The sequence below is a fragment of the Astyanax mexicanus genome, chromosome 3, assembly GCF_023375975.1.
Source record: "Astyanax mexicanus isolate ESR-SI-001 chromosome 3, AstMex3_surface, whole genome shotgun sequence".
In the NCBI taxonomy this organism is placed as follows: Eukaryota; Metazoa; Chordata; class Actinopteri; order Characiformes; family Acestrorhamphidae; genus Astyanax; species Astyanax mexicanus.
Window position 1 is genome coordinate 43372907 of NC_064410.1, and position 17454 is coordinate 43390360.

General features: G+C 36.1%; 1 protein-coding gene across 5 annotated transcripts in view; it reads right to left on the reverse strand.

Annotated features, from left to right (window-relative positions):
• spire1a (spire-type actin nucleation factor 1a) overlaps positions 1-17454 on the reverse strand; it is a 65184-nt gene that overhangs the window by 10655 nt on the left and 37075 nt on the right. For 2 of the 5 annotated variants that reach the window (XM_007249351.4, XM_007249348.4), the window contains exons 5-10: positions 9232-9306; positions 8793-8957; positions 6968-7054; positions 6051-6180; positions 3630-3671; positions 1071-1118 (exon numbers count right to left, since the gene is read on the reverse strand). In XM_007249351.4, coding sequence (XP_007249413.2) covers positions 1071-1118; positions 3630-3671; positions 6051-6180; positions 6968-7054; positions 8793-8957; positions 9232-9306 — 547 coding nt within the window. The remainder of the gene's footprint in view (positions 1-1070; positions 1119-3629; positions 3672-6050; positions 6181-6967; positions 7055-8792; positions 8958-9231; positions 9307-17454) is intronic. The other 3 variants (XM_007249356.4, XM_007249355.4, XM_007249353.4) reach the window with 2 other exon arrangements.

Below are 17454 nucleotides of genomic sequence, written 5' to 3' on the forward strand. Positions count from 1 at the left end.
AATTAAACACCACATGATGTCCACAGACTTGTACACATCTGACAATGGAGTGCTGAGCCCTTCTGAGATTTGAACTTATAATCTTGTCACTGTGAAATTACACCATGTCATAACACAGTTCTATACATGATTTCACAGCTCTAGGTCTAGGTCTGAAGGCTCTGCATATTTTTTGTTATTTCAGCCACTTCTCGTTTTCTGCAAATAAATGCTCTAAATAACAATTATTTTTGGGAATTTGGGAGAAATGTCCGTAGTTTATAGAATAAAACAACAATGTTCATTTTACTCCAACATATACCTATAAATAGCAAAATCAGAGAAACTGATTCAGAATCTGAAGCAGTCTCTTAATGTTTTCCAAAGCTGTACACAACTTTACAGAAATTCAAGTTAGGAAAACCTTTTAACTAAAAGTCAAGTTGATTTCAATTTAAAATCACTCTATTATTCTGTAAAAAAAAGTTATATTATCATTTACATTGGCCTGACAATTGCAGTACCAATAATATACAGATACTTTACAGATATGTACTACTTAAATATACAGAACACAGTGTTTACACACAAATGCTGATACTTAAGAATTATTCTTTGTTGAGTATTTCTTTATAATATTGTATCATATTTTAAGTCAACATTTCTCTTAAGCATATTGACATATGAGGTTTTTCAGTCATATCTCCCAGCCCTCCTATTTATACAGCCCTCCTATTTATTTATATCACTAAAATATGGGTGCATCATTTGCATCTGTGATTTTTGGCAAGTAATTTGTGTGGGTGAGCAGAGCACAGAAAAAGTAACATTTCATTAAATATTGATGCCCTCAGATTTAGATTTATATAAGCCCAAAAACTAAAGTTAGCCCTGGCTAGAAGGGAAAGAAGAAAAAGTAAGAAAGAAAAGAAAAGGAACTCTAATGTAAGTCTACTCCTTACACATGCTTAGTATGAGAAAAACATCCTCATACTTAAGCTTAAAAAAAAACAGACCACATCTCCTACACTCTTACGTTAAAAGAGTGTGAGAGTGTCCCAAAATTCATGCGTGCATTCATTATACTTTACCTGAGCTTCGGAACAAGTCTTGAGGAGTGCTCATGCTTTTGCCTGCGCCTAGAAAGGAACATATCCTTCAATATGATCCCAAAAACACCAACAATGCGTTGCTGCTTTAGCAGTGCCTGCCCTTTCTGAGCTGTACTGTGACTGGGTGGGTTACAACAAGTGTCCAACATTTGTCTCACAACCAAACTCGCACTCAAACCAGCCACAATCACACAGTGAGCTCAGCCAATAAGCACAACAAACACAGTGAAGTTAGCCAGCCAGCATCCGTAAGGATGACGAGATGCTTCCGGGAGTGCGGCACACTGTGTGAGCTGGATATCAGCACAAAGAAGCGCAAACACAGCAAAGAAGCAGCAACTCATCAATACAATAAGTTTCTGTGCAGCGTGGTGGCAGTGGGGGCTGAGAGCGCACTAAAAAAGAGAGAGAAAAGGAGCTGGAGGAGAGGGTCACAGCCAGCAGTTGTGATAACTGCCCACAGGGGCCTGACACACAGCCTTAGGAGAGATGCACTGAGGTCAGCAATGGCATAATAGAGCTGCCGTTACATAACTGTGAGTCCAGCATCATCTGGCCTTGACTCTTGGGATTATAATGGCAAGCTGACCGTGAGAGTGAAAGCTAGCGTTATGATTAATCCCCATTCATTCTCCTTTACAACCTGAGAGAGAACAAGGCAGCCACTCAGCTACTTTAAAACATACCGCCCACAACAGTGAAACAGCAAATTGCCCTCTGGAATTTGGCAGAAGCTAATGCTAATAAATAAACAATATTTAATTAATTAATAAAAAAATCATCATAAGCACATAACGGTATTAGCTATGAGATTTATATATATATATATATATATATATATATATTTTTTTTTTTTTTTTTTTGACAATTTGGCATAGCTAGAACAGTTATTTAGCTAGTTAGCTCAAGTTACTTACTGTATTTAACAGCTGATGTGACCAATGGATAACACTGCAATCCAAGTTAGATTAGTTATATTAAAGCTTAAAGTTAATGCTAAGACTGTAGCTCAAGTTAGCTTAGTTGTAAGGTATTATAGCTAACAGTTGATATGGCCAAATGCTAACACTGTATTCCAAGTTAGCTTAGTTGTATGGTATTATAGATACAAGTTGCTATGGGCAAATGCTAACACAAATGCTAACAATGCTAACACTGTATTCCAAGTTACATTAGTTGTAAGGTATCATAGCTAATAGTTTATATGGCCAAATGCTAACATAGCAGTCCAAATTAGCTTAGTTTTAAAGTAACATATCTAACAGATGATCTGGTCAAATGTATTTACAGTGCCTAATAGCTAATATGGTCAAATGCTAACATTGTAGTGTAATTTAGTTTTATTATATGGCTAAGTGCTAACATTACAGTTCTTAGTTCTTTTACTTACATTAATATACTTGCATTACAAATATATAGTGTTAAACCACAATCGCACTAGACATTTGCACTTCATGTCTCATTGCAAAATAGGCATTACTGGAGCTGGGCCAGATACCTGGTCCTACAGTTTGGTTACAACAATGGATCCATTATGCTATCTATATTGTTACCACAACAAATAAAAAAGTCAGCAAAAGTCAATTATGTCAGATAATTACAGTAAAAATCATGCAAAGCATGGCACCTTGAGTTTTAATATAAAAGTGTATAGAAATAAGTGTCTTCCCTATGGATCTGCTAGACAGCCTTTGTTCCTGTTTTATTTGTTATTGTTATCAATATATATTTTTTTCTTTCATATATATTTGTTCACATTTGTATATACATATACTGCACCTTTGTATTTTTCTTCATATTTATTTTTATTTTTTTTTGTATCCTTCCTCCCAGGAGGTTGTATGTAAACTGGGGGGAATGAATGAATGAATGAATAAATAAATAAAATAAATAAATAAATTAGTGCCTTCTGCCAGCAGAACAGACTTGCTAGGTTATGGCTATAAAATTGCATCTGAATTAGTAAAATGTAAGTTAATTTACGTTAAATTTACTTGTTCTGACATTATTACTAATTGTTGAAAATTCCATTTACATGAAGGAGCGTAAGATTTTGAAAATTTGCCAAGAATTCCTTTTTTTATTTAATAGAGTAGCATGGTCTGTTTGCCTGGAGGGTTTTACCCTCAACACCCTCAACATGTGCTGCATTATATAATACACTATAAGTAAATGAAATAGGCTTGTTTTATGGAGGGGCTCATGCTGCTTCATCAGTGGCTGTGGAAAAAAACCCAGGATGTAGGGTCTCACTTTTCAGTGCTTCCTGAAAAGAAACTGGCCATATCGACAGAATGGCAAAGTGACCCTGAGATAATGGAGACAGTCTTTGGCTGTCTGGCTGAGGACGCTGCATTGACCCGTTCCTTCCTTTGGCTCCTTTTCTCTTCAGGAGAGTGTGGGTGCACCACAGTGAAAGCTTCTGCACATAACTGCACACAGGACATGAGGGGGTAAAGCTACTAAATCAGGAGGTCTACCACAACATCAACTACAGGATCAGAGAACCACGGTAAAGAAGCTATACCGAGTCTTTACCTGAAGAGTCAAAACTCACAGACATGCTAAGCGGTCGAGCTACTGAGAGATCAGGACATTGTTACAGGAGAAAAGGGAAAGGAGAGGGAAAGAATAAATGAGGCAATGAGTTAGTTACAAAAGAACATAAAAGCATTAAATGCAAAAAAAAACAAATAAAAAGAAACAGAAATTACTGGGGTATATTTTAGGTTGTAATGAGATAACTCAACGTAGTCAAAACAATGTTTTTGGAAACTACTCATAGTACTTTAGTAGAGTATCACAACTGCTTGATTTTTTTTTATAAATTACACCATCAACACCATTTATTGTTCAGTTTATCAACTCCACTTACCATATAGTAGCACTTGTATTCTATAATTACATAGTCATTCTGTTTCTATGCATACATTATTAACCTCCTTTTACCCTGTTCTCCACAGAGTGGTACAAACACTATCTAAGTGTGTTCACATCACTCCAACATCTAATTCTCTTTTTTGCACAATCCCTATAGAATAATCAAAGTATCACTAATAGTGCTTTGTATAAGTTTAGTTGGAACTGGAGATAGTATCTGTATCTTTATTGAGATAATAATAACAGACTGACAGAGGAAAACACTTTATCATACCAATCAGAGATTTTGTTTTCTATTTTTTAGATCATTCTGATTTCCCTTTCTATTTTAGCGAGTTTTTTTTTTCCTAAGAGAGGTGCTTATCACCAAAGTTATAGACAGATTTGTGGTAAGAGTTTTATATACAGTATTTTTAAAATATGCCTGTTGATGTGCAATGCATGAATTATATACTTTAAAACAGTTCTATAAATAAATTCATAGAAAATATAATAAATCTACGGATATCTGATAGGATATTCAACACTTTAATGTGTTGTTCTTAGGCACTATACATAGAAAAAACAGTAAGATGTAGTCCAAATGCATTGGAAATGCACACACAATCATTCAGACAATTCTGAATTAAGGTTGTGCAATATTGGGGGGAAAAAACTTTATTGACTTTATTCACTTTGTTAGGTTTTTTGTCTACTAACATTTTAAGTAATTTAAACTTCAGTTGAGTTGGATTTTTTTTATATTTCACGCTTCAGCATTGTAGACTGTGTTATATGAGCTTGGGTGGGTTCATAAGATGAGACACTCCCTCCACACCCACCACTTAAATTACACAATACAATACACCTAGATACCGAGTTTTCAGTAAAACATAGTTGTGAAGGCTTATTTTTCGAAGTTTCTGGTATTGCATTGAGATCATTTAAACCTTACCCGTGCATTCATACTAACAAATGTGGGCATACACATGCTCCAGGTTCAGTATAAACATGTGTTAGCTAAACAAAGCTCCTAAGCTTGATAAACATGGTTATATATCTGTAATTGAAATATCATTAACACTCTTCTAAAAGATGTGAAAAAAGAAACATTGAAAAAGCATCTCCTCTATGTTGAGCACAAAATGGAACTGAATGTTTACAGAACAGAAGGCAGGGACCTCTGACCACCATATTTAAAACAGTCAAAAAAAATGTTTAGAGCAATTTTTTGTAAAATGTTGCTTTACTGCACCATTATTCATCTGTTACAAATGCATTCACATAGGAAAAAACAGGTTCCTTGGCACTCTGTTGCCTGCTAGTGTGAACATACGCTTAGATGTTAGAGAATCATTTTATCATCCTGTTTCTAAATTTATCTAAAAAACAGGCACAGAAAAGTTTATAATGAGCAATAAAAACAAACTGTTCAGAAGAATAACACTGGCATACAGACAACGCTCTAACTAAACTGTGCAGCTCAATCAATAAAACCACTGGCACATGATCCACTTTACAGGAACAAAATTAAATTTGTAATAGTCTGGATAAACAGTTGGAGAGCATACAAAGTGAAAGGAAATGAAAGATTAATCAGGTGTTTTTTTTTTGTTTGTTTTTTTTTCGGAAAAAGCCACAAGCAGAGCAGTAAAGATGAGGCATGAGCATGGAGAAGAGAGCCAGAGCCAACTAACAAATTCACAAGGCAACGTTGGAGCAGCAGCATTAGGGCAGCCATGCATGAGAGAATGGCACACTGTCACACATCCACACTGCCGCATGGAATGACCTGCTCTGACCTCTCTCTTTCTGCCTAAATTACACTCATACACTCTCCTCTTCATAAATGACATGACATTCCTGTGGCATTTTAGCTAATAGCACTGTATGAGACACACTTTATTAGCCTAAAGCTTCGTCTGACCTCATAAATGGATAAAGCAAGATGTGCATGGATAAATAAAGCCACTACAAAAAGCAGCATAAACATTTATTTATATATTGGATATCAGGGGCTGCATGCTGTGCTGGAATCTACTGGAAGTCTTCATGTAACTGGGTCTGTCTTGAGTGAGTACATTGTAAAAGAACACTAACCAAGCCGGCTCCTGCGGATCATATCAGGAGAGACAGGCCTGAGCTTCCTCTCGGCTTTTATCTCCTCCAGGATGCGCTCATGGAGGCTTGGGGGTCTTGGAGGGTGGGGCTTCAGCTTTCGAGCTGAGACCTAAGGACACAGACATAGATTTATAAGAATCAATCAACATCAAACTAAAGCATGCAGCACGTTTTTAAGCTCTTGTCTTTGCCAAGAGTTCAATTTGTGCTCATTATAAAAAAAAAGCATGTACAGGTGAAGAATAAATACATACAATGTTATACAAAAACAGATCAATTTCAATCAATTTTTTGATGATATATGATATAAAACCCACTATATTAAAGTGTATAAATGTATAAAATTGTTACTGTAATATGCCAGTCCTGTACAAGTTCAGTAAAAAGCACACATTCAGAATGATACACACAGCTGTATGTGATTCTAGTATAGAGTATTGGCTGCATGAGCAGCAGCTCGAAAAGAAGCGTTGGCCGACTTCACATGTATCAGAGGAGGCATTTGTTAGTCTTCACCCTCCTGGTGTGTTGGGGCATTACTAGTGATAGGGGGAGTCCTAATGAGTGGGTTGTGTAATTGGCTATGTAAATTGGGGAGAAAATCTGAAAAAATTGAAATAAAATTATAAAAAAAAAAAAAAAAAAAAAGAATTTCCCCCTCCGGTATACCGTATGAACCGGTATATCGCCCAGCACTAGGGTTAATTATAAATTTATTACATTTTTTAACTGACTTCTATTAAAAGCTAAGAAGGTGACAGATTTTTTTTTTGTCTGACAGTGAGGGACAATATACAAAATGACAACATAATTACTACTAAGTGAATCAGAAGAATGTTGTTTTTGTTTTGTTAGAATGTGTGTGTGTGTGTGTGTGTGTGTGTGCATACACTCACAGGATTAAGTGGAGGTCTAGATCGTATAAATTCCAGTATGACCTCATGAGCACTCTTCTTTAACCTGGGAGGAATGTCACCATTCACCTGCAGAAGACAAAAGACGGACAGGGGTCAATGGTCATATTCAAGTCTCTTCACACGCTACAAGGTCATCAGTGCCATTGCTGTAGAATGTATGACTTTAGTGACAGACAGGCTGGTAACACAGTGGCAACAGAAAGTCAGTGGCGTGTAATCCAACAAGTCTATCTGCTAAGGGTTTACCGGTGTTTATAAATTTAGATGAGCGTTCATTAAGTAAAAGTATGAAAAGGTAAAAAAAGATTTCACAAAGACCAACGACTTTAAACACCAACGTCTAAGCACTCAGTTATCAGTTACGTGGGGCAAAGGTGAATGAGGCAAATAAAAGTTGACCTATTACTTCACCCAACGCATACATATTTGAATCGCTATCAGCTCTGACGTGGCAGATCTCAGCACGCTGTTTCTTCAATTATGTTTTATAATTGTTTTGTAATGACTTATCAAAGCACTGTCGTTTCCTCATGCACGTGCCATTAAACATACAGTGGGCCTACATTCTGATGTACACAAAAACATTGCTACCATTCAACTTAAAGAACAGTCAGTCAAGTCATCTTCTGATAAGAAGAGCAAACATTGCTCAGAGTAAAATGCTGGCACACGGAACAATAAAAGAGGACTGTGTGCACAAAAAAAAAAAAATCGACTCTGCATGCTCTCGTCGAGAAAGAAAGAACAAAATGGGGAAAGTGATAAACCAGCTTTCCCTGTTTGACCTGAGAAAACAAAAGGACCCAAAATAGCTTTGAAAAGCAAGGTGGTTTCTGCCTGTATTCACAGAATGTTCCACACATCTGTAATCAATACGAGTCAAAAAATTTAATTTAACACAGCTAGGAACTAAAGTTGAAACCCTAGGCAGAATTCCTAAAAGATTTCTAATGAACAACATTCACACGGAAACTTAAGAAACAAGAAACAATTACTCATTCGTATTTGTTGTCTGAAATGACCATATCAAATGAAGAGTTAAAAATGATGGCAAAAGAAACAATTATAATAATAGAAATAATAAATTCTTCTTTAAAAAAAATGAAAACTGTCATTTAACTATTGATTAAATAAATTCATTTTGAAGGCTTACTTTTTGAACAATTACAGTCTAAGGCAAGAGTGAGACCACTATAAGTTTAACTATAAGTACAACTAATCTTTGTTTTTGAGAAAGAGTAAAAAAGAAAAAAAAGTAAGCTTTCTCTATTCATTGTAACTCTATAAGGAAGTTAAAAGCTTAAATGCTACCTAAAACCTAAAACCTTATTTATTAATTTGGTCTAGATACATTAACTTTAACCAGCACTCATGTTGGACCACTATACACACTGCAATAGATTAAACCAACAGACTGTAAAAGATAATGCCAATGACAAAAGCCTTTTCCCTTCAGATAAGAACACGTTTCAAACTGTACTGGTTACAAAATTCTGGACCTAGCTCAAGCCATAAGTCACAAAAGTATTATTCCTCATTCGGAATAATAAAACTCTGAAAAGCAGTTATGATTTCATATTTTTTTAATAAAATGTGAAGAAATAATAATGATGGCTATATTAATTTTATTCAGTTGAATAATGCAATTTGATTAGCGCTAGACAGAGGGGGTGGGACACATGACATTAATATGATGAACTGGGTGGGCTGCTAGATGAGGCTGGCCGACAATGTAACTAAATTAGACATCATAATTAATATAACATCTGTGTTTTGCAGTGTCATGTATTTATTTTTAACACACCATGACTTTGCGGAGTTTGTAGCGTTTCGAGCGGATGTCATCCATGAGCATCTCATAGGGAGTGAGCTGAAACTCTATGGGCAGAGGGTTATACTGTCGCTCCTGAACCTTTTTCAGCTTCACGCCATTCCTCAGGTCCCTCATAACCTGCACCCAAAACCTCGCCTGGAGAGCACAAGAACACATATGTACACATAATATCAGGACACATTTACATGCATGCTTCACACTCGCATGCACACACACACACACACACACACACACACACACACTTTAAATTTTAATTTAAATTGCATTCAGAGCAGCACTCTACACAAAGATCTTCTCATATAATCTTCCAAAGCATGCCAAGAACCCTATAACCAATCGACCAGTGCCCACATTCAGATTCCAGTTTCTATAGTTAAACTCATGGGGGTTTGAAGAAACTTGCTCGTACCCAATCAGCATTCTGCAGCTCATTCAGGTCTTTCACAGGCTCCTCGGGGATGTTTCCCTCCATACGTCTCAGATTCTGAAAGAAAGAAAAAAAGAAGAAAAGAAAAAGTGTGAAATCCATGTAACTGCAGAGGGATTAAGCTTTGGCTCAGCATAAGAACAGTGTTTGTTGTTTTATTCGTCCTGCGTGACTGTAAATTGATCTGTGCTCTTGTGAAAGTATATCAAATTGTGTCAACATCGAACCGAACATTGCGGGATGCAATCAATGTGCAGCTAATGTGGCTTTTTAACAGTCTGCAGCTCTGCCAACAAGGCTGAACCACTCACTGTAAAAGAGTTACTACAACAGGGGAACTGTGAGGACAGAGGCTGTGGCCTTCCCAAAATACATCCATCACTGTTTCACTACAGGGCTGCTACTATCAATTAAGAATTGCACTATTTACACTATTAAACTAACCTATTAGAGTAATACAAACTATACAACAAAACAGACCTAAACGTGACATAGCTAGAATAATAAATAATGATTAATTCAGTATACAATAGTATATCTACATTTTGTCCAATTTTAGTTTAAAAAGCTCTGTACAATGTGAAACATTCTGAGTGAATAGACCTATTAAAATATGTATACATATTGAATAAAATCTTATTTTGAATTGACTTTAACTGAACATTAACATATGTTTTTGCCTTTCCCTGTAAAGTAATTATATTTGGATTTACACATTATTAATTGGACAGCAACAATATGGAAAGTGAAACCCAAAAACTAGTGTTTTGCTGCAAAAGTTTCCAAAGAAAATTAACTCAAACTCAGCAAGCAAAGAGGATAGAATCTGGGAAGAGAGGAGGTATTTGTGCTAAGCTAAAAGCTAACCCTATCCAATAAGATTTTACCATTTAACCATTCTACTAAACATTAAGACATTTTGCCTTTTCCTGTAAAGTAACCATTTTGCATATACACATATACTGGACAGCAACAATACGGAAGTGACATACTGTAAACCCAAACACTTGTTTCCTCACTCAAAACAAAATCCAGCATAACCAAAACAGGGCTGTATAACAAGCCATTTAACCCCAAGACTGTTAACTAACATCACTGGTTCATTTTGTTTACACCCCCATTTACATAGAAGAGCATGTAAATATGCTAAGCTAACAGCTAACCAGTGCCAACTGGGCTTTTACTATTCCTTCTTTCCAATATCTGGCTCAGCAAAAACAACACTTGACCATATCAGAGTAGTAGTGCTAAACTGACCTCAGAAGAGAAACTAAAAAGCACTATGACAAGTCATAAAGCAAACAATCTTTACTAAGCTAAAAGCTAATGCTAGCCTTCAGCTACTCTTTCTTCACCTGTACACCTTGCAGAGAAAATAGCAACAATAGCAAGTTAGACTTGGGAACTATTGACAATGTACAATTCAGATTTCCTGCACAAGTTTCCAAAGAAAGTTAACTCAAACTCAGCAAGCAAGGACTATAGAATCTGATAAGAGAGGCGGTATCTGTGCTAAGCTAAAAGCTAACCTTAGCCAAAAAGCTTTCATTATTTTATTCTACTAAAATGAACTACCTTATACTACATCTAACAACTTTAAAGTATTGATCCATAGCAAAGAAGTATCCATTCAAGGCTAACAGCTAATAGCATAATCATTGCCAAATTACTACATATTTATTACAGCAGTAAAAAATGCTATGCTACTATGCTACATGGCTACTGTGAGAACTTGCACCACCATTACAAAAAAACAAAACAGCACTGTTACTAGGACAGTCACAATAAAGATTTTTGTTTGCACAATATATTGTACAAGAAATAATTGTGATAAACAATATAATTCAGATTTCATCCCGCTATGATAATATAGCATAATAAAGCATTTTTTTGTTTTTTACATTTCAAAGATTTAAATTAAAACAGCATCTGAGCATTTTTACCCCTAAACAATATTATATACTTACTATTTAAACATCAAAGAACAGCTTAACATACTCAATAAATGTATTTTATGGCACCCGTAAGGCATTGCAGCTACAATATCATGAATGTAACACAGCTGTAATGAACTGGCCTAAAGTAAAGAACACAAATATCCTAATCCGCTTCATCTCTGCTGTGTTCAGTCACTTTTAATCAGAAATGCTGGGATAAAAAAAGCAGCCTGTCTGCCTCATCTATATGAAACACACATTCACAATGTGATTCTGGGTCTTTGGTGGCCTGGGGCTGCATGAAACATCAGAGCCTGATCGGACTCTTCCCGTCAGTCATCCTCACTTCAGAGGAACAGTGAAAAAAGCCTTGTGGAGAGAATGCTGATTCCACTGCTTTACAATTCCTCTACAGAATAAGCATCTCTCCTTCTCCCACTCCATTCCCATCCTCTTTTCTCTAAAAACACTGCAGCCGCTTCCTGCTCACCCACATCAGCCTGCTGTTGCAATCTGTACTCTCTGTTCATTCTGTAGAAAAACATGATGTGAGAATCTGTTTGCGGTGTTATTTGGTCATGTGATTCAGTTAATATGTTAATCATATCATTTGGCTCAATGCCTGGGAACATATGTAAGGGAAAGCTGATTAAAATGTATGATGTTTACATGTTACATCATTAAATATTAACGAATAAATATGAATGGACACATTTTCTACCAACAAGCTTACACAAGACCAGAATCTGCACCACTCACATACTAATCATCTTATACACTCAAGGCTTTGATTGGATTGTGTTAAAAAAATAACCAGTGATATTAATACACACATCCAAACAGCATCAATCTGTAGAATAAATGTGCCAAGTTTTTTATGCCTTATGCTGTTCATGTAATCACTTTTGAGTGTTAAGATGCTTGAAATCCATAGCACACTTTAATGGTTATACTTCGTGGTGGAAGAGCTGCTTATGGTGATAATGAATTAAATTAATGTTTAGCTCTGTTACAGCAGGGGTGCCAATCCATGCCCTAGATATCTACCACCCTGCAGAGTTTAGCTCCAACACCAATCTAACACGCTGTAATTAAGCTTTTTAGGAGCTCCTAGATATTACAGCCCAGGGCTGTAGTTTTATATATATATATATATATATATATATATGTATATATATATATATATATATATATATATATATATATATATATATATATATATATATATATATATACACATATATACATATATATATATATATATATATATATATATATATACAGTTGTGGTCAAAAGTTTACATACACTTGTAAAAAAACATAATGTTATGGCTGTCTTGAGTTTTCAATAAGTTCTACAACTCTTATTTTTCTGTGATAGAGTGATCGGAACACATACATGTTTGTCACAAAAAACAGTCATAAAATTTGGTTCTTTCATAAATTTATTATGGGTCTGCTGAAAATGTCACCAAATCTGCTGGGTCAAAAATATACATACAGCAACATTAGTATTTGGTTACATGTCCCTTGGCCATTTTCACGGCAACTAGGTGCTTTTGGTAGCCATCCACAAGCTCCTGGCAAGCTTCAGGTCGAATGTTTGACCACTCTTCTTGACAGAATTGGTGCAGTTCAGCTAAATGTGATGGTTTTCTTGCATGAACCCGTTTCTTTAGCACTGTCCACATGTTCTCAATGGGGTTTAAGTCAGGACTTTGGGAAGGCCATTCTAAAACCTTAATTCTAGCCTGGTTTAGCCATTCCTTTACCACTTTTGATGTGTGTTTTGGGTCATTGTCTTGTTGGAACACCCAACTGCGCCCAAGACCCAACCTTCGGGCTGATGGTTTTAAGTTTTCCTGCAGAATTTGGAGGTAATCCTCCTTCTTCATTATCCCATTTACTTTCTGCAAAGAACCAGTTCCACTGGCAGCAAAACATCCCCAGAGCATAATACTACCACCACCATGCTTGACAGTAGGCATGGTGTTCCTGGGATTAAAGGCCTCACCTTTTCTCCTCCAAACATATTGCTGGGTGTTGTGGCCAAACAGCTCAATTTTTGTTTCGTCTGACCAGAGAACTTTCCTCCAGAAGGTTTTATCTTTGTCCATGTGATCAGCAGCAAACTTCAGCCGAGTCTTAAGGTGCCTTTTCTGGAGCAAGGGCTTCTTTCTTGCACGGCAGCCTCTCAGTCCATGGCGATGTAAAACACGCTTGACTGTGGAGACTGACACCTGTGTTCCATCAGCTTCCAAATCCTTGCAGACCTGCTTCTTGGTGATTCTTGGTTGACTCTTGACCATCCTGACCAATCTCCTCTCGGCAGCATGTGATAGCTTGCGTTTTCTTCCTGATCGTGGCAGTGACACAACTGTTCCATGCACTTTATACTTGCGTATAATTGTCTGCACAGTTGCTCTTGGGACCTGTAGCTGCTTTGAAATGGCTCCAAGTGACTTTCCTGACTTGTTCAAGTCAATAATTCGCTTTTTCAGATCCACACTGAGTTCCTTTGACTTTCCCATTGTAGCTTTTGTAGCTGAGTCTAATCACTGGGTCAAATGAGCCCTATTTAAATGGGCTCATGAGAAGTCAACAGCTGTAGTCAATCAGAATCACTTACAAGAAGTGAAGAGGCCATGACATGAAGCTAATTTGATTGACACAACTCGCTACATCACCAAAATTGACAAATTTTGTTGCTGTATGTATATTTTTGACCCAGCAGATTTGGTGACATTTTCAGCACACCCATAATAAATTTAGGAAAGAACCAAATTTTATGACTGTTTTTTGTGACAAACATGTATGTGTTCCGATCACTCTATCACAGAAAAATAAGAGTTGTAGAACTTATTGAAAACTCAAGACAGCCATAACATTATGTTTTTTTACAAGTGTATGTAAACTTTTGACCACAACTGTATATATATATATATATATATATTTTTTTTTTTTTTTTAAGAAAAAAAAAAAACACTCAAAGAATTTTAAAAATGAACACAAACAAATGGTCTACATCAGATTCATGATGTGTTCTTACACCACACAAGCTAACAGAAATGGTGACCAACAGAAAGATTGTAATTTAGTCCTGTTTAAGTGATATAGTCCAGCAGGGTATGAATAAAAATGAATGTACTAAGTATGACAGAATATTTGGAGAGTTGCCTCTCCATCTGCCTCTACTGATACTTTTTATAGGTCAGAATATCATAAGTATATGCAGCGTATCATTGAAAATATCATGATTTTATGAATACTGTAGCATATTACCCAAACCTAATTTAGTTTCCATTTTAAATTTGGTTAAATTTCTAATAATTTAACAATTTAAACTGATACATTTTGGGGCTTGTGAATTGTTCCAGTTTGTCGTATAACATTTACCAGTATCTTCCTGTAAATATTCCTACGTTTGTTCTTGAGAGAAGGCCAAACAAACATCAAATTTATGATGTTTAAGTCTACATCAAATTTATGATTCACTTTTAAACCACAGCTATGCTCTAATAATATTATACAAATCTTAATAAAAACATGTGAAAAACAGCGTAAATGGGTAAAAAAAATCTCTTCTTAAGAATGGTTGTTAAATAAAAGCCCTGTTTTTTAAAGAAAATTGTGATGGAAAGTTAAGAAAAGGTGGAACATACTAATTTTGAAGAATAATAATTTGTTCAAAATTTTAATGAAGAATGATGATCTTCAGGATCACAACTGCAGTATACCAACAGTATAAAATATTTAACATTTGGTTAATTTTACTGCAGTCTTAGACAAGCCACTGAAAGCACCATTAAGCTGACTTTAAAATAACCCATCAATTTCTTATTTCTTTACTGCATAAGAAACAAATATAATCAAACCCTGTATTGTTTTGTCCTGTGCTGATATTGACTGGTGTATTTAGAATATACTGTTACCTGTATCTGGCGAGCTCACTTAGTTTAATAATGATTTTGTATACAGTTTCAGAACACAACTAGCCAGCACTTGCTGTAGCGCTGTACATGTTGTTCTGCAGTATTGATATGCCTGGGGTCATTCTCAGATAGAATCATTCATAGCTGCAATCCAGATAAGGCAGAGGCTGAACTCGCTAAAAAGTTTCAAGTGGCCCGAGGCGAACTGGCACACCCAGCACAGACAAACCCATTACGCGAGCTGACGCGAGAACCATGCTGTCCACGGGTGACTGTCTTGGGAGTGTAGTCACGAGGAAGCGGATAATGGGCCAATCCCTCAGCAAACAGAGTGGGACGGAGCAGTGGAGGAACCCCTCGCACTAAGCAATGTTAAGCAGTTACTGGGTGGGACAGTAGAGACGAGCTCAAGGGTAGCATAAATCATAACACAGATACTCACTAAAACACACTAATTAACGTAGTTTGGGCACACCTTCTTATGCAAATATTCATTATTGTTTTATTATTTTCTACACTGTAGATTAATTTTAAAGACATCAAAACTAAAAACGACCACATCTGGAATTATGTTGTAAGCAAAAAAGTAGGAAAGCACCAATGTGTGAATTTCTGGGTTGATATCAGATATTACACATTTATTTACTATAGTATCTGCGGATGCTGATGCCAATATACACATTTATAACTTAAGCTCCTAATCCGGTCGGGATAAGTTTCTCAGAGGGATGTCTGTTCAAAAACAGAAGGACCAGTGAGTTTTTTTTGGCTTCTTTGGTCACGTGACATCGTGTTCAGTAGCTCCTCCATTTCTACTCGATGTTGTATTTAAGTGGATCTCCGTGGAAACGTGCACCTGAAGTGTTATTACGGTGTGTGGCAGTGGACTAATAGGTATTTTATTAAACACGAGGTGACCAAACTCAGACAGGACTCAAAATACCGGAGGAGCACAGAGATCAGTGAAAACCCCTAGGTAATTCAGCCTGTAATTTTCTCAGAGGACGTCTGAAAAAAACACGTACATGGTCGTTCCAGACGGGAAATAAATCACAGAGAAAATTACCCCAGGACCCATGTAGACCTAATCCCATTTGGATAGGGCTTTAGAGAGACTGCACATTTGAAAACTAATATAAATTAATACAAATTTGATTAAATCAATGGATATTAGAGTGGCACAGCCAGTGTAAGCCAACTGTAGTAGCACAGCTACTTCATAATAATTTACATACTGCTTTCTAATATATAGACAGACAGACAGATAGATATACACACAATGTATTATGTATGTGTGTATATAGAAACATGAAGGTGTAAGCAGTACCATAAAAAAAATGATTTGTAATAAAGATGTGAGAGCATAAAAAAAAAAAAAAACACTTTATACTTCTCTACAAATCTGTAAAAACATAAGTCTTTTGTTTTAAGTATTTTTTTTCTACGGCATCTTCCAATCAAAGATCCATATCAAGCACCTTTGTTTAAGAATGCATAGTGAAAAGAAGAGTACTGTTTTTCTTTCTTTTTAAATACATTTAATAAAATGTTACTGAGAATAACTCAGGTGTGTTTCCTGACATTTCGAGGAACTCCTGATACTGTTTGGATTTTTTCAGTCCCACTTTTTAATAAAGGATAGATCACATGAACTATGTATCAGGAACGGTAAATCCTTTGCTTCTTCAAAAAGAGCTTTTTATACAGTACCTTTAGTAACTCTCACCCACTCTCTGCTTCCAGTCAAAACACAGTTGATTAAATCGTGCTTCTATTCTGACACCGCAGGATATTAATAAGCTGCAGCAACACTGTCGAGCTCAATATAATTTTCTAATATACTTCATTTGTAATGTTGGAATGAGAAGAAATGAGCACACCGCAGGCATTTAGCATTAACTGCAGAGTTTAAATTAAACCTCTAATCTTCCTAATCAAGAGAGTTTACAGAAACCCATTAGCTTTCCCCTTCGCTTCACACACACTCATCCTTTTTATCACTTAAATTCATGTAAACAATAAAAAGCTCACAATTCAAACTGTGGCTTTTCTCTGCTTACATGAAAACATCTTGCATCATTTATGCAATGTTTTATCATTATCTAAAAGGTTTTGTCATTATGGATTATTTCACTGAGTGTAATCTTTGGGACAGTGCACCGAAATCCTCCATCACAAAAGTTACCTTCTTTTATGCAACAGTGAGTAACAAGTGAGAGAGGCAGATAGCTTTAAAAATGCATTAAAGGAGGGAATAGCAGAACTCTAACAGACAGAGAGTTCTCCTTCTTGCACCCTCAGCACAGGAGGGAACTGACCCCAGCACTGTGCTTTAC